This window comes from Eubalaena glacialis, chromosome 9, assembly GCF_028564815.1.
Source record: "Eubalaena glacialis isolate mEubGla1 chromosome 9, mEubGla1.1.hap2.+ XY, whole genome shotgun sequence".
Classification (NCBI taxonomy): Eukaryota; Metazoa; Chordata; class Mammalia; order Artiodactyla; family Balaenidae; genus Eubalaena; species Eubalaena glacialis.
The window spans coordinates 21,542,715-21,560,273 of record NC_083724.1 but is presented as its reverse complement, the minus strand read 5'-3'; the positions used below and the strand labels follow the sequence as shown (position 1 = coordinate 21,560,273).

At 40.5% G+C, this 17,559-nt stretch overlaps 1 protein-coding gene across 4 annotated transcripts; it reads left to right on the top strand.

Annotated features, from left to right (window-relative positions):
- Positions 1 to 12: 12 nt before the first annotated feature.
- Positions 13 to 16,323, top strand: PRPF4 (pre-mRNA processing factor 4). 4 transcript variants are annotated; one of them, XM_061201013.1, is made up of 14 exons: positions 13 to 112; positions 884 to 1,064; positions 3,008 to 3,194; positions 5,972 to 6,059; positions 6,469 to 6,548; positions 6,728 to 6,821; positions 7,339 to 7,433; positions 8,898 to 8,956; positions 9,402 to 9,525; positions 10,899 to 10,988; positions 13,595 to 13,717; positions 13,828 to 13,935; positions 14,026 to 14,144; positions 14,667 to 15,577. In XM_061201013.1, the coding sequence occupies exons 1-14, from the start codon at positions 86 to 88 to the stop codon at positions 14,858 to 14,860; spliced, it is 1,569 nt and encodes a 522-aa protein (XP_061056996.1). In that variant the 5' UTR covers positions 13 to 85; the 3' UTR covers positions 14,861 to 15,577. The 4 variants fall into 4 exon arrangements, with proteins under 4 accessions (XP_061056996.1, XP_061056995.1, XP_061056997.1 ...); XM_061201012.1 differs by having other exon boundaries at positions 13 to 118; positions 887 to 1,064; XM_061201014.1 differs by having other exon boundaries at positions 56 to 112; positions 887 to 1,064.
- Positions 16,324 to 17,559: the final 1,236 nt, after the last annotated feature.

Sequence of the window (17,559 nt, the reverse complement as noted above, 5' to 3'; positions counted from 1 at the left end):
TAATTCCGTCTTCCTGGGCGCGCGGTGGATGGTCTGAAACGTAGAGAACGGCTTTTGGTGGGGCTTCGCGGCACCGGAGCCCAGCATGGCTTCCTCACGAGCCTCCTCCGCGGTACAGGTCTCAGCTCACTCTGGCAGGGAGCGCGGGGGGGTGGGGGTCCCTGCGGAACAGGGCCGTTAGGGAACGGGCTACGGCGGTGGAGGGCTGAGGAGGAAGGCTGCCAGACTCGGTCTGGTCTTAGAGAGCGGAGCAGCGTTTTCCTGATCCCTGAGTGCTTTCCTATTTAGCTCATTTTCAGCTCTCGCTGCAACCCCGAAATGTAAATACCTTTTCCGTCTGGTTCAGAAACGGAGTTCTGAAAGGGAGTAGTGTCTTGGCCAAGATTTATGACAATGTCAGACCTCTTAATTGTAATGAGGCCTCCTAACTTCCTATCTACTGCTCCACGTCTGAAAACGTTTGAAATATATAGACAGTAACTTTCTAACTTGTCCCCCTAACCATCGCGTTGGTTATTTCAGTTATTCTTGATATCGCCTGTGATGAGCAGTAACCCTGGAAGTTTCGTAAAACCCAGGAAGAGATTTCACTTGCAACTGAATGAAGTAAACATGTTCCAAAGCACGCCTTTGATAGAAAAATCACCAAGAGAAATTAACTAGTTTTATCTATCTCTTCCTATCTGCAAAACTTAAGTGACCGAGAGACTGGAATCACCCCCCGACCACGTCCAAATCAGGGAAGACACATCTTAACTGGTGTCCAATTTGTCTTGTCTTTGGAGAAGAAATAGGATTGCAGCTCTGGATAAGCTTCATCCTTCTGGGAGGTCTAGTAAATTGCTAAGATTAAGCTTTAGGTTAATCCAGGTCTTTGATTTAGCAGGCAACCAAAACTAAGGCATCTGATGACTTAGTCGCTCCTGTTGTGAAGAAACCACACATCTATTATGGAAGTTTGGAAGAGAAGGAGAGGGAGCGCCTGGCCAAAGGAGAATCTGGGATTTTGGGAAAAGAAGGACTTAAAGCAGGAATTGAAGCAGGGAACATTAACATAACCTCTGGTAAGATGCAAACTGTGAGTCCGTCTTTACCTTTGGTGCTCAAATTATCTGTAATGATTACCTTCTTAAACTTAGATATCACTAGTTTAGTGTCAAAAAATTTCAAATATTAAACTTGCATCTATCTTAAGGCCATACTCTCTGCCCCCTCCACTTAGTATCATCTGGAGGACCTTTTTCTTAAAACCTTTTATACAGTTTTTCTTCTATGAATTGTTAGTAATTTTACTAGGAATTTATTCATTGTGTATTTGGATTCAAATTGATTCCATTTGTCTTCTGGAGATCTAGCATAGTTCTGGCATGGGTTTGGAGCTACTATGGTTCATAATATTCTCCCTTTTTTAGTTTTCCAATTATTTTTCACCCAAAATGAAATACCTCTTTTAAATTATAAAAGTAGTAGCCATTTTTATTTTGAAAGAAATCAAAATACAAGTTTTTTTCCATAAATGAAACCATGATAAGCAAATTGTTTTGTAACCTGCATTTGTCATTCTGTATACTGTTGAGGATATTTTTTCATGTCAGTAACTAGTGGTCCACTATGTTTTTGAAATAAAATTATTCATGTTTGTCATGAGAAATTTAGAGAGTACAGAAGGGTATAAAAAGAGTTCTCTGCAGATAGGACTTCTGTCAAGTTTCTAATGGATCCTCCCATACATTTTCTTTTCTATACACATGCACTTTAGTGACTTTTTAAACCTTTTATGTTATTTTAAACATAACTGCATCACTACTGTACTTTTCATTTTTCATCGAAATGCTTGTATTTGGTGTGAGTTTTAAAACTAGCTGATAGATTATCCAAAAAACCTTACAGTCAAAGAATATCATTTTCATGGTAATTATTTCCAATTAGTGTCCCTATACTGAGACTATTTCAGAGAGTAGCTTTGGCAATTGTTAAAATAATGTTTCTATTTTATCATGGATAGAAAGCCTATATAACTTATTTGTTAAAGAAGCTCCATACTCTTATTGTCTCATGCAAGCTATGTGTTTATGTAAGTTTGCCAAATGAAAGAAGCTGGCTTCAACTATTTTCCTACCTTTTAAAACCTCGTTTACTTTTCTGTGTTTGGCATACTTTATTTATTTTTAATTAATTAATTATTTATATTTTGGCTGCTTGGGTCTTCGTTGCTGTGCACGGACTTTCTCTAGTTGCGGGGAGTGGGAGCTACCCTTTGTTGTGGTGTGCGGACTTCTCATTGTGGTGGCTTCTCTTGTTGCAGAGCACGGGCTCTAGGTGCGCGGGTTCAGTAGTTGTGGCTCGCGGGCTTTAGAGTGCAGGCTCAGTAGTTGTGGCGCATGAGCTTAGTTGCTCCGAGGCATGTGGGATCTTCCTAGACCAGGGATAGAACCCATGTCCCCTGCATTGTCAGGCAGATTCTTAACCACTGTGCCACCAGGGAGGTCCTGGCAGGTGGATTCTTAACCACTGAGCCACCAGGGAAGCCCTGGCATACTTTAGTAAACTGAGAAACTGTAAAGTTTGTAGTAGATTAAACAGTTAACTTTCCCTAGAGGCATACAGACTCCAATTGTAAGAAATTATTTCTGGGCTTCCCTGGTGGTGCAGTGGTTGAGAGTCTGCCTGCCAATGCAGGGGACACGGGTTCGATCCCTGGTCCGGGAAGATCCCACATGCCACAGAGCAACTAAGCCCATGCGCTACAACTACTCAGCCTGTGCTCTAGAGTCCACGTGCCGCAGCTACTGAGCCTGCCTGATGCAACTACTGAAGCCCACACGCCTAGAGCCCGTTCTCCACAACAAGAGAAGCCACTGCGATGAGAAGCCCGTGCGCAGCAACGAAGACCCAACACAGCCAAAAATAAATAAAATTTAAAAGAAAAAAAAAAAAGGAAATTATTTCTTTCTCCCTAGAAAGAAAGATCTGGTGATTATGCTGATGTTGCCGGTTCTTTTTACAGGAGAAGTGTTTGAAATTGAAGAGCACATCAGTGAGCGACAGGCCGAAGTGTTAGCTGAGTTTGAGAGGAGGAAGCGAGCCCGGCAAATCAATGTTTCCACAGATGACTCAGAGGTCAAGGCTTGCCTTAGGGCCTTGGGGGAACCCATCACACTTTTTGGAGAGGGTCCTGCTGAAAGAAGAGAAAGGTGCCCTTTCTAAATATCTACTCTCTTCTTTTTTAATCACAGGGTTCCAGTTCCAAATTTCTGTTGGAATTTGTAGCTAAAACTTTAATAGAATGTCTCAGATAATGTTGACAGAATACCTTATTAAGTTGCATTAATATGTTTTAGCCCATAATTTAAGTCTTAGGCCAGTTTTTATTCCACTACTAATTTTTCTTTATAAACTATGAAGAAGATGTTAACACATTCCCTCCCTTCCTCTCCTCAGTATGGAGTTGTGAGTTGGGTAAACATTTGTCACTGAACTCTGAAAATTTAAACAACAAACGCATTCTTTGTCATTAACATAAGTCATAATGATAAGTGTTTTTTGGATGTTATTGCAAAAAGACACTGTCCTCATATAGTGCTCCTCTTGTGATTTGGAAGTTACAAAATCTCTTAGTGACAGGCTAGTCCTATGCAGTTATGCGGACCTGGCCTGCCTACCTGCCTCTTTAGGACTTGGGGCTCAGCTATTCCTCACTCATTACATTTACTTTTTTAAGGCCCTTACCGCTCATTTACTCTTCAACCTACTGCAAACTGATCAACCACTACCACATTGAAATTGCTCTTAATTAAGGTCATCAACTCATCTTTATCAAGAATAGCCCTAGTACACTGCCACCTATTCCCTCCTTCAAACACTCAGTTTCCTTGGCTCAGAAGACCAAATCATCCTGGTTTTCCTACTGTTTCTCTAGCTAATTCTTCTAAGCCTCTTTTTTTCCTGTTTATAAACTGATTTTTGTCCTTATCCTACACTAACCCTGAGTGATCAAATCCATTCCCATGGCATGGTTTACTCTGTGTATATATATTCTGGTGACTTCCAGGTCTCTGTAACCTAGATATTCTATAGGTACTCAAATTTGACATGTCTAAATTGAACTCATCTGTTTTCCATCCTTTTCCTGTTCTCCTTGCAAATAACAGTACCATTCACACAGTTTTCAGTTGAAAACCTGCTCACCTTCTGTGTAACCCATCAGCAAAATCTTGTCTCTTCTACTTCTGAAATGTACCTCCAGTGTGTCCTCTTTTCTCTACCTCCATTGCTTTCACATTTAGACTGTTGTAGTAGCCCCAAATGTGTTGTGTTAATTGTTTGCTTAAAATCCTACAGTCTTCTTTTTTTTTTTTAATTTTTTAATTTATTTTTATTTATTTTATTTTTGGCTGTGTTGGGTCTATCATTGCTCTGTGCGGGCTTTCTCTAGTTGCGGTGAGCGGGGGCCACTCTTCATCGTGGTGCACGAGCCCCTCATCGCGGTGGCCTCCTGCCGCGGAGCATGGGCTCCAGGCTTACAGGCCTCAGCAGCCGTGGCACGCAGGCTCAGTAGTTGTGGCGCACAGGCCCAGTTGCTCCGCAGCACGTGGGATCCTCCCGGGCTCGAACCCATGTCCCCCACATTAGCAGGCGGACTCCCAACCACCGTGCCACCAGGGAAGCCCCCTACAGAGTCTTCTTATTAAACTTAGAGAAAAAGCTCCTAATCATGCTCTTCATCCTTGCCTTGTGCCACTCTTCCCCAGTTTACTAGACTTAGCAGCCTTAATGGTCCTCCTGGGGTACTCAAGCTCTTTTGCTGTCTTTCTACTGAATTTTTCTCTTTTTGTCCCCCTCTCTTGCCTTTTAGAGCTTTTTTATTCTTTTGGTTTCAGCATAAATGCCACCTCAAAAAAGCCTTTCCTAACACCTGACCCCTTGTAAAGTAAGTCCTGCCATTATTAAGAAAGTAACATACTTTCTTAATAGCCTTTCAGAGGGTTTACTTCTACTGTTTATTGTTTGTCTTTTCCACCAGCAAAGTCTGTCTTATTGTGTCCCTTAAATGAATGTCTTGAGTCCCCACTGCCACTGTCTTGATTCAGTCCATAAGACTCAGGGGATACAATAGTATGCTGTCTGATTTCCCTGCCTTTGTTCTTCCCTCTTCAGTCCATTCTCCATACTTTTCCAGGGGTCTTTTTCAAATGTAAACCCTCCTTACCATGGCATTAGGAGCTCTTTGTGACCCGGCCCCTGCTTAGATTTGCAGCCTTATCTCTCACCAACCCTTTCCCAGTACTCTGTGCTCCAGCCATATTGAATTGTTGTGATTCCAAGTTCAACATGCTTTTCTTGCCTCCAGACCTTTACATTTGTTGAACCCTCTGCTTCAACTGTCCTTTCCCATTTTTGACCCATTGACTTGATTACTTGAGGACTCAGTTGTGGTAACATATTCTCCATGAAGCCTTCCCTGATTCCCTCCAAGCCTAGGTTGTTTACTCCTTTTATGATTCCCTTAGCACCATGCACTTACCACTGTCGTAATACTTACTGGAATGTACTTTAGTTCCCCGATACTTTCTGTATGTCCTGTCCACCCCTCACTCCCTCACCCCCCACTATGCTACTTGAAATCAAGGTCTGTTTCTTAGTCATTTTTTATACTTAGCACCTGAGCAGTATCCAGCACATTGTGGCATTGAGTGAAGGTTGTCTGTATTCACAGCCTGAGTGGTAGCAGTGTTGGGGCTAGTTGACTCTAAGTTTAACAGGGTAATTGCTTTTAGTTCAATTTAGGGAATCTTCAAATAAAGACTATTGAGTGAGAGAAATCACACTGGAAGTTTAGGCATCACAACTTGACCCTTAAAGAAGGTTGCTTGGGATTTGAATGGTGAGAGAGTAGGGCAGGCTTGCTGCCTTCTTAGATATACTTTTCACAGTCTTAACTCTGTTTAAATTCTGATCTTTTTTGTTACAGGTTAAGAAATATCCTTTCAGTGGTCGGTACTGATGCCTTAAAAAAGACCAAAAAAGATGATGAGAAATCAAAGAAGTCCAAAGAAGAGGTAAAATGTGTCTTTGGCTTCATAGTATAAACATGCAGGAAACAAGGGGGTAGTTCTCTCATTTTCTGTTTTCTGTGGGATAGGGAACAGGGGGAGTTGGAGACTCTACTGTTCCGGAGTAGTTGTTGGCAATAGTTTGTGGTTCCTTTGTAGGTATAAATGGAGATAAGTGAGTTCCCCATTCAGGAAAGAACCATAGCATTCCTGGTGTCACTTTTAACAAGTAACCAGAAACTATCCAATAAGAGTTCATAGAAAGAAACACAAGGGAAAGCACATATACCTGATTTCATCCTATTACTGAACTAATTCGTCTTTTTTCTGGGCAGTTAACCATAGGGAATTGACAGCTATGAAAGGGGCAGGAATGCTTCAGACTTGACATTTCTGCTCTTAATTTAACTTTCAGTATCAGCAAACCTGGTACCATGAAGGACCAAACAGCCTGAAGGTTGCTAGACTGTGGATTGCTAATTATTCACTGCCCAGGTAAGGAGAGCCTCGAGAAGGAGGAAGAAACATACTTTTTCTTATTTCCTCTCAAGGACTGAGGAGCTGGTTTATAATGAGTGTGGTGATTAATTGAAATTGAGTGGCAAAGAGACTTGTATGGACCTTTGTTTCCAACCCATTTGCTCAGGGTTAATAATGTTATTTCTGTGTCACAGGGCAGTGAAACGCTTGGAAGAGGCCCGTCTTCATAAAGAGATTCCTGAGACAACGAGAACCTCCCAGATGCAAGAGCTGCACAAATCTCTCCGGGTAAGATGCTCTCGTCTTATATATATAATTGTCTAGTGTCTTAAAGATTCTTAAATATTTATTAGATGCTCTACTTTGGCCCACCTCTAGCAAGTAAAGGCAGCTATACTTATTCCTCTCTGCTTACACTGTTGCTGTTTGGGAGGAACCATCAGTTAAGGTGGCAGGGAACCTACTGTGCTTTGTACTAGGCAGAGGCCTATGGTTCTATTCTTTAATGCTCCCTTTTAATATGTCAGACTGTACTTTAGATCTCGCCATGGCCTTCCTGTTTGTATTTAGCTGACATAGAAGCTAGTGGTACTAAGACTGTAGAAGACAGCATGCTGGAGTTCCAGATAAGCCTTGACTCCATTCATTCGTATAAGTGTCTCCTAACAACAACAACAAAAAGGTGGTAGAAGGTCCTTGGGAAGGGTTAAAACCGGAATGGTTTTTGTTTTTGTTTTTATGGTGGAAAAGCCAAGAAAGTCTTGGGTTAGCCTGTTAATGATCCCTTGTTTGTCTTTTTTTTAAGTCTTTGAATAATTTCTGCAGTCAGATTGGGGATGATCGGCCTATCTCCTACTGTCACTTTAGTCCCAATTCCAAAATGCTGGCCACAGCTTGTTGGTAAGTCCCATTTTACAGTGACATTTTTTTCTACATGGGGTTCAGGGGAAAAAATCAGTATTTGTCTTAGAAGCCCATTCCAATACCATTTGCCTCTGCTTCTCATGATCACACCAAACTAGAGATGCTAGTGGTTACCCATTGTAGTTTACAATATAGCCTTCAATTAGCAGTTCCTACTGTTCACAAGGTACCCCAGAGACCCATGACATGTCAGTCATATTCTTGGGATTAGCATCATTTTGGATCAGATAGTGAGCTTATAGACTAGTATACACACCTTGATATAACTTTTCTTTTCTGGTTATGTGACCTAGGCAAGATACTTAATCTCTGTAAGCTTCACTTTTGTCATCTGTAAAGTAAGGTGAGATAATGTTTGTAAACATTTTGCCTTGATAGTGCCTAGTATGTGGTAAGGACTCAGTAAACTTGAATTATTGTTTTTATCTTCATTTTGTTTTCTACTCACCACATATGCAGAAAACTCTTAGGACGTGATAACTTTGTTGTTTTGTTCTATTTAGTTACTTAGTTGTTCTTGAGGAACATTGTCATCTAGTGAGGGGGAAACTCGCTTGCATTGTGCGCACAAGAACTACTTGACTAGGCAGAAATTGAGACTGTGGTTCAGGAGAAAGCCAGGGACCTACACAGATCCCTCCACCTCTCCAAGCCTCAGTTACCTTCATTATAAAGTAGAAATGAGTATGTGTATAACTGACTCACTTTGCTGTACAGCAGAAACTAACACAACGTTGTAAATCAACTATACTCCAATTTAAAAAATTAATTACAAAAAATAAAATAAAAATAAAATAAGAAAAAAATAATAAAGTAGAAATGATCATTCCTGCCTTTTATGTACCTCACAGGTCTGTTATAAGGATCATTTGATGATAGATATGAAAGTAATTTGTTGTAAATTTTCCAAAGTAAAACATTTTTAAAAAAATGTAAGTACTTTGGGGACTTCCCTGGTGGTCCAGTGGTTAAGAGTCCGTGCTTCCACTTCAGGGGGCACGGGTTCGATCCCTGGTTGGGGAAGTAAGATCCCTCATGCTTCACAGTGCTGCCAAAAAAAAAAAAAAAAAAAAAATTAAAGTACTTGGTAAGCAGCAAAATGCTATTCATATTTAAGAAGATAGTATCATTATTAATATTAATGTTAGATAGTTTAATTTGTCCTACCTTCCCTCAGAAATTGATCCAGAAGTTAAGAAGAGCAACTTGTGCTATAACATTTACAGTCCAGTAGAGGCCTCTGTTTGCATGGGACCTGGATGTAGCTTTCTTCTCTAACCCTTCAAATGATAAGGCTTTTCTGTTTCTTTTTCTGTCTGCCACTGTAACATTTTGGGGGGGTGGGAGGGGGGTGAGAGATTGTCCTTTAGTAATGTTACCAAGGTACCTTTTCCTTCCCAGACCAACCCTGGCTGAGATGCTTTCCTTTGTGTTTGTTAGGAGTGGGCTTTGCAAGCTCTGGTCTGTTCCTGATTGCAACCTCCTCCATACTCTTCGAGGTGAGTTAGAATCTTGTCTAAATCTCAGTCTTTTTCTCAGCGTGAACTCTGTCAAGCAATACAACTCTAAAACTCTGCCTGACACTGAGACACACAGATTAATTCTTGATTTGATTTGACTTGGTTTGGTTTTCTCTGACTGCAGGGCTGGATGATAATGACTTCATACGAATACCACTTTTCTCTCATGTCCAACCCCACTCTGGCATTTACAATCTCTAAACCAAGAAACATTTTTTTGTGTGTTTAGCTTTTTTTAATGCAATTTATATTTTAATTTAAGTTAAAATAGTTCAGTTTTTTAGTAGTTGAATAGCTACTTTAATACTCTCTAGGTCCACATGTCCTCTGATATGTGTATATATAATATTTGTCATGTCTGTATTTATACTTAAGTTATAAGGGAGCAGGAACCCTTTAATTTTCATCTCTTACACTCCTTCAGGCCATAACACAAATGTGGGAGCAATTGTATTCCATCCAAAATCCACTGTCTCCTTGGACCAAAAAGATGTCAATCTGGCCTCTTGTGCTGCTGATGGTTCTGTGAAGCTTTGGAGCCTTGACAGGTGAATATTACCCTCTGTCCACACTGCAGTCGCTACAGTAAATAGTTGATTGGTTGGCCCTTGAGACTTAAAAATCTAGCATTTAACCCCAGAGATGCTCTGAGTCAAGGTAACTTGTGTGAAAATAGAATGGAGGATTTTTTTCTTAGACCTTTTCTCACCAGAGGAGTTGTGTCAGGTTTTCCTTCTTTGTTAACTTTGTACCTTGATTTTTGCCTCTAACATAGTAGCCACTGTTTCCTGGCTCCAGTTATTCTGGAAGGATCCATTATACCTCCCATGCAATAGATTGACATTGGAAAAATGCACTATTTGGTAGCTTGACTAAAAATAATATTTAGACAGCACATTGGTTCTTAGCAAACAGCCACAGGGGAGAGGAAGGAGGTTCTGTCTGGCGGTATTGCCAAGGAAGTGATGTCTTCTCCCAATAGCATCATCCTTTACCTAGACTACATTTTCCAATTACAACAGTTTTATTTTTTTTTAATGTGTTTGTGATTATTGTTTTCCAAGAAATTTTTGGAAGCACTTTGTTTGCCTAAAAGACATCTGAATTCAGTTGCTTAGTTTTCTTTCTTTGGGAAAGCACATGAGGCTTTTGTTCCAGGATTTTGTGAGGAGCTAATTAGTGTCTCCACTCTTTGCCAGACAAGATCTTACCTGTGAGCACAGCAAGTTTTAATTGGCTTTGGTAATACATAGCAATATTTGTTCCCCTAGGGCTTTAATTAGTTCTGTGTATGCACATTGACAAAGTTCCCTTTTTAATTGCCCACTTTAGGGTTCATGTTTATTTCCTCTTGCTGGTGTTCAGACCTTCTTTCTGTCCTTGCTGGTAGTAGAATTTAATGGCCACCAAAAGGAAACTAAGCCTCTGTTTAGGAGTTCCTTTTTTCATGTGGATCCTTGGACAAGCTGAAGTTTGAGATAAATTTATCTGTAATCCACTTGCACCAAAACTTTTTGATATAGCCTTGCATCACTATCAAAGTATGTTTTCTTTCTAGAATCTCAGCGCTCCTTTGGTGCAGAGAGCTTATTTTGCTTGTCAGGCTGAAATATCTTTTATTTTTCTCTAAGCAAATGATATAGCATTAAGAGTTTATTAACATAGTGAATTGAAATAGTGTTTATTGAAGTGCAGTTTTGCCCCGTGGGCACATGAAATAGTCCCAAAGCTTTTATAATAACCTTGGGAAGTAAGTTAAATTATCATTAGCCCTAAAAGTTTAACAAATTACAGGTTTAGTTACAATTTGGCCTGTCACACCATGCAGAATGGGTGTATATGTGCTCAACAGTTAATAAATTCAATACATATTTACATGACTGTAAAATAGTTTACTTACATATATTTGATTCCTTTTCAGTGATGAGCCAGTGGCAGATATTGAAGGCCATACAGTGCGTGTGGCCCGTGTAATGTGGCATCCATCAGGACGTTTCTTAGGTACCACCTGGTAAGCCATCCTCTTATTGTTCTATCCATACAGGCCTGTGGCATCTTGTTAACCTTTTATGGCTAAACTGCCAAGTAAATTTTTAGAGCAGAGATCTTCAAGAGATTTTCTTGGACTTCAATAAATCAGAATCAGAAAAGAATATATGACATAGTTAGGGCTAAGTGTATTTGGTTTTAAATTGCAGTTAATCTGAAATTTCAGAGTCACTGACTCCCGGAAAACTAGAGTTTTTCCCTCTTCTCTTTCTTGGCCAATACTAGAGGTGTTTTTTTTTGTTTGTTTTTTTTTTTTTTTTTTTGCTATAGAGTGTAATTTCTCTGCTTACAAATCAGTCTCCTTTTCTGGTTCTATAAATTCAATGAGGCCAGAATCTGTTAAAGAATTTTTTGAGATACAATTTACATGCAATGGAATGGATTTAAGTGTGTAATTCAGTCAGTCTTGACAAATGCGTACACTCATGTGGCCCACATCCCTGTTGTTGGAGGTCCAAGGGAACAAGAGGTGCCCACCAAACTGAGAAGGCATCTTGAGATTGAAAAACACGGCCAGCAGCTCCATATATCCAATGGATCCGTTTATTATAGGGTCACTTACTCACAGGGTGGGATCTGGCAGACAGCAGTCCAGAAGCATTCACAGCTGCACTCTGCAACCCCAAGAGACCATTGAGGCAATTTTATAGTTAACCTAAGGTATGGGGGTACGTGTTTGGAAACAGGAAGTACATTCCTAAGTGAAGAATGGGTAACTAATGGGTGCTGGGAATATATCAGCAAAGGTCTTCATCATTGTTTGAGGACTAACAGAGCATAGAGGCCACCTGGTCCTAATGATTATTAAACAATATCTATTAACTACAAAGCCCTTGACTACAGGAAAGTGACTTACCACACAGTATAGTTCTGGGTAGGGTCAGCAGAAGGACAGGAAGAACTGTACAGGCCAAGACTAGTGTATGCTCATAGCCATAACTAGTCAATAGAGAGAACATTTGAATCACCCCAGAAAGTTCCCTTATGCCCTTCCCAGTCAACCCCTGTTCCAAAGCAACCACTGACCTGATTTCTGTCACCATAAATTAATTCTATCTATTCATAGTTTATGAACTCATTTGTGTCTGGCTTCTTTTACTCAGCATAACATTTTTAAGATTCATTCATGTTGTTGCATCTATCAGTAATTCCTTTTTATTGCTGAGAAGTATTCAATAGCATAACTCTGCCACAGTTTGTTTATTCATTTTCCTATTGATGGACACTTCGGCTGTTTCCAGCTTTTGGCTAGTCAGAATAAAGCTGCTATAAATACTCTTGTACAATGCTTTTTGTGGATGTGTTTTTCTTTCCTTTGTCTTGAATAAATACCTAGGAATGCAATTGCAAGGTTATAGCGTAGATGTATCTGTAACTTTTTTTAAACTTCCAAGTGGTTTTCCATAGTGTTGGTGCCATTTTACATTCCCAGAATTCTGGAATTCTGGTTTTTTTCACATCCTTGCCAACATTTGTCATTAATCAATCTTATCATTTTGCTCAGTTTAGCAAGTATGTAGTGAAATCTCATGGTTTCAGTTTTTATTACTCTGATGACTATTGGTGTTGAGTAGTTTGTCATATGCTTATTGACTATTTGTATATTCTCTTTTGTTTGGTGTCCAGGTGCTTTGCCCATTTTTTTTACTGAGGGTTTTTTGTTTGTTTGTTTTGTCTTTATTTCCATATGTATTACAGTTCTACCATCATTTATGGAGGAGACTTTCACTATTGAAATTGCTTTGATGGCCTCATTGAAAATCATTTGACCATGTATATGTGGGCCTATTTCTATACTCTCTATTCTATTCTATTGATCTATTTGTTTGTGATTGATTTTTATATGCCCAACATTCAGTTAAGGACCCAATAAATGCTCAATGAATGGAAGGACATAACAGTGAAATTAGGGAAGAAAGAAGGCAACAGAATCTTTGCTGGGCCATTCTAAGGAATTCTGTTTTTAAAACAGCCACTGAAGGGACTTCCCTGGTGATGCAGTGGTTAAGAATCCGCCTGCCAATGCAGGGGACACGAATTTGATCCCTGGTCTGGGAAGATCCCACATGCCGCGGAGCAACTAAGCCTGTGCGCCACAACTACTGAGCCTGCGCTCTAGAGCCTGCGAGCCACAACTACTGAGCCTGCGTGCCACAACTACTGAAGCCCGCGTGTCTAAAGCCTGTGCTCCACAACAAGAGAAGCCACCACAATGAGAAGCCCGTGCACCGCAACAAAGAGTAGCCCCCGCTCGCCGCAGCAAGAGAAAGCCCACGTGCAACAATGAAGACCCAGCGCAGCCAATAAATAAATAAATAAATGTTTATAAATAAATAAATATAAAATAAAATAGCTACTGAAGTAGGTTTATAGGAACCATGGTTTCCCAGTTAGCACCCAAGACAGATATGCCTAGTTGTTGAGACATTGTTTATGCCAGAAAAGAGCTTGTTAATATGGTTGTATGAGTAGTTTCAGAAACGTAACTTGAGCTACAACTGTATATAGCACTTTATACATTGTAGGAACTGAACATCTGCTGGTTAATCGTTAGTTTGACTTTTTTAGCTATGACCGTTCATGGCGCTTATGGGATTTGGAGGCTCAAGAGGAAATCCTGCATCAGGAAGGCCACAGCATGGGTGTGTATGACATTGCCTTCCATCAAGATGGCTCTTTGGCTGGCACTGGGTAAGGCTTCTTCCACGTAGCGGGGGCAGCTCCGTAGTCTCACCTCTTAAGTATGCTTGCTTCCACAGAGAACTGGATTCAAAATGTTCATTCATAAATTATTTTGTCAGGGGACTGGATGCATTTGGTCGAGTTTGGGACCTGCGTACAGGACGTTGCATCATGTTCCTAGAAGGTCACCTGAAGGAAATCTATGGAATAAATTTCTCCCCCAATGGGTAAATAAGCTCACTGAGTGAGGGGTGGAGAGGGTTATTGGTCAGAAAGTACTCTTTGTTTCTAACTTCAATACTACATCTGATCCACAGTTACCACGTTGCAACTGGCAGTGGTGACAACACCTGCAAAGTGTGGGACCTTCGACAGCGGCGTTGTGTCTATACCATTCCTGCCCACCAGAACTTAGTGACTGGTGTCAAGTTTGAGCGTAAGTTTTCCTCCTGTTGTAGGCCTAATTACAAGACAGACAAATTGCACTTCTGAGGAATGCAGTCCGGGTGTTAAGACTTGAAAGTGGAACAGGAGAGAATTTGGACTCTATTGAAGGAGCAAATTATAATCTCCTTCCCTCCACCACACTTTCAGGCAGAGCTATGACACAGCCTGCATCTTGTTCCTAGGAAGTAAAGACTTCCATGAATGTTTTGCTTCATTTTTTTTTTTCCATGGAAGGTCCAAGCACGGAATCCTTAATATTATTCTGAATAGGTTGTCTATCAGGAAAAGAGCCAAAAGACCTTAATAATGTTATTTGTTTCCCTAAGTCTGCCTGTAGTTGTCTTCTTTTTCGTAGAGGTCTAGTAGGAATACAGATCAGAGAGTTGAGTTTTTCTGAATGTAGATACCTTCTCTTTCAAAATAGTATGTTCTGGCAGATTTTGGGTCTTTTATTTTCTTATGCTCTTTTGAGTACTTGAATTCCTGAAGCAACTCCCCTTTTCTTTTGTAGCTATCCATGGGAATTTCTTGCTTACTGGTGCCTATGATAACACAGCCAAGATCTGGACCCACCCAGGCTGGTCGCCACTGAAGACTCTGGCTGGCCACGAAGGCAAAGTGATGGGCCTAGACATTTCTTCCAATGGGCAGCTCATAGCCACTTGCTCATATGACAGGACCTTCAAGCTCTGGATGGCTGAATAGGCAGGACCATGGAAGAAGGATTCTAGCCTCACTCTCTCTTTAGAGCCATTTTCAAAGGAAAGGAATTGTTGTGTTTTGTTCTATCATGTATTTTGCTAATTACCATGTATAGATCCTCAAAAGAATTGGATTTCCATGTCAGCTCCCACTTCAAGCAGGCAGCCCAGTAATTTTCATCTTCAAGCCCTGCCATGAACTTTGTAGACATTGTTTTTATTAATCTTTTGTTTGAATGCCCTATTGCTTCCCTCACAGCACTCAGGATTGTGACTAACTCCATTTTTAATTCTTGAAACTTGGCTTTCCATTACATGGTACATGCTTCAGGACTACATGTGACCCAGAGAGCAAGGTGGCTGGACTGTATTCTGGAAGCCCTCGAGTAGAGAGACACACCTCACCATGCACTGGCTAAACTGTGCCTGACAGAGCAAGAACCCTGAGAACAGAAGGTGAAGAGGTAGACCACAGCTATGCTTAGGGTTCTGCATTAGAGAATATTTTACCTCTTCCTGTTGAGTTCACTTGGAATGCTAACTGCATTGGGAAGCTCAGAACTGAACATTTTCCTCGTCAGAAGATGTCTTCCATTTTGCTTTCAAGTTTGGCATCCTTTGTGTTACCCAAAAACTAGGCTGTTGTGTCAAGATTCAATGAAATTTTTAGAAAGCAAACATGATGTCTCTATTGTGCAGGTTCTTTTCTATTGGTTATTTAAAGGATGTACCCTTCATGTCGAGGTAACTCTGGAAAAAAATCCCTAATGGGTATTCCTAAACATAAACTTTTTCTTTATTATACACTTGCTACAGAGTAAAATCCTATTTAAAAAACTGCCCTTTAAAGAATTATCTTGCATAGTTAAGTATTTTCTGAATCCTAGGCATTGGTCCACAGAGGTCCCTTTTTTTTTTAGTTTGAGATACAGCAAATGATCTCAACTATGGCGTACTCCAATTCTGTCTCCTTAGTAAGCATTCTGTTAGTGATTTTTTTAAAAAATGGAGGGCTGTTGCATTGTGGGCGAGACTACCAGTGAACTGTATCTGGACTCTATAATTCTTACTCATTGGCCAAGCAGCAGTTACTTTCAGCTCTTTCCACCCCAGGTATACAACCACTGAACTCTGGAAATACACAATAAATTCACACAAAAATAGAGGAATTGGCAAGAAGAAAGGATTGTGTACAGAGAATTCAAGAAGGGCTTATATGATGGCTTCTCCTTGAACGTTCAAAACACTTTGCTGTTCCAGGGAGGATGAGAGTGACTTTGTCTGGCTCTATCGTGCAAACTAGGAATGTGTGATATGAAGCTAAATAGTCTGTTTGATCTGATTTCAATTATAACCAAGTAGTTGCATATCCTGTGTACCTGTTAAGCTTCTGGATTATCAGCTCTATTCTCTGTTGGGCACTTCACTGTTGTTTAAGTATTAATGGGCTCTATTTCCTCCATAGTTAGCCATGAAAAGAAATTTTCATTACTACCTTTGTAGTGTGTTTAATAATGAATGTTAGTGTATTAGCGTGCAGCTTTCAAATATAGTGTGTTAAAGGTTTTCAGTTTTTCAAGTTGAAATCTTACCGTTTGTTCCATTAAACTTGTCTTTTTTTTTGCGGGGGGTGGGTGGTTCCAAGAGATCTAGAGGGGTAGCAACTGGGTGAAAAGATTTCATCTAAGCCTTTGGCCAGACAAATGTCTTGCAGGATATACACTTCCTTACTGGGAGTATCATTGTCCAAAAGCCGTTAGCTGAGGAGCATATCCCAAGTGTGTCATTTCGTGCTAACGGTGAGACAAACGTCACCGCCATCACTTAACAGGACACTTACCGCTGTCTAGACACCGCCAGGCACATTCAGACATCTTGTTTAATCCTCACAGTCTTACGAGTTAATTATTATTCCCTCTTTTACAAAAAAGCTGAAGTTCAAAGAAGTTAAGTAACTTGTTCCAGGTTACCTAGTTAGTAAATGGTAGAGTCTGGTCCGTCTGTGACCTTATAAGAGGTTTCATAGGGCTTTACTGAATATGTTGGCAACATTGGCCAGACCAAAAAAAAGAACCAGTCCAGCCAGCATGGCCTGTTCCCTGTACAAAGCCTGAACTTTTTAACTGCTCCACCTTTTTTTTTTTTTAAACTTTTCTTTGCATTTATTTTTTGCAGCATTTATTCCCAGGCCGTAAATTTTTGTTTCTTCTGGGATATCTTTTTCTTCTGTGCAACCTCCTCTTCTGGTTTAGGAACAATCTGTTCCTTTTCAGTAAGGATCATCTCAGTGTGGCAGGGAGAGCTCATGTATGGGTTGAACCGACCATGAGCTCTTTAAATCCTGCGCTGCATCTTGGGGGCTTTGTTCACCTGGATGTGCTCAATGACCAGAGAATCTGCCTCTAAGTTCAGCATTACTCTCTGCATTTTTGAGAATGTGCAGTAAAAATTCAGCACTCTTTGGGCCACTGACCCTGCATCCAGCCCCACTGTTTGGCCTGGGCACACCTACCAACTCCACCATTGTAATGACAGAATGGCACACATTGCTTCTGTAAAGTGACATCCTTCAGATACTTGGTGGCTTTTCGGATATGCATACCCTTAATGGCCTGGACGGTTTCACGAGTGTTCTTAAAGTGAACATGAAGATTTGAACCTCTTGGTCACCTCAGACCACTTACCGGGAAAGCCCGCTCTACC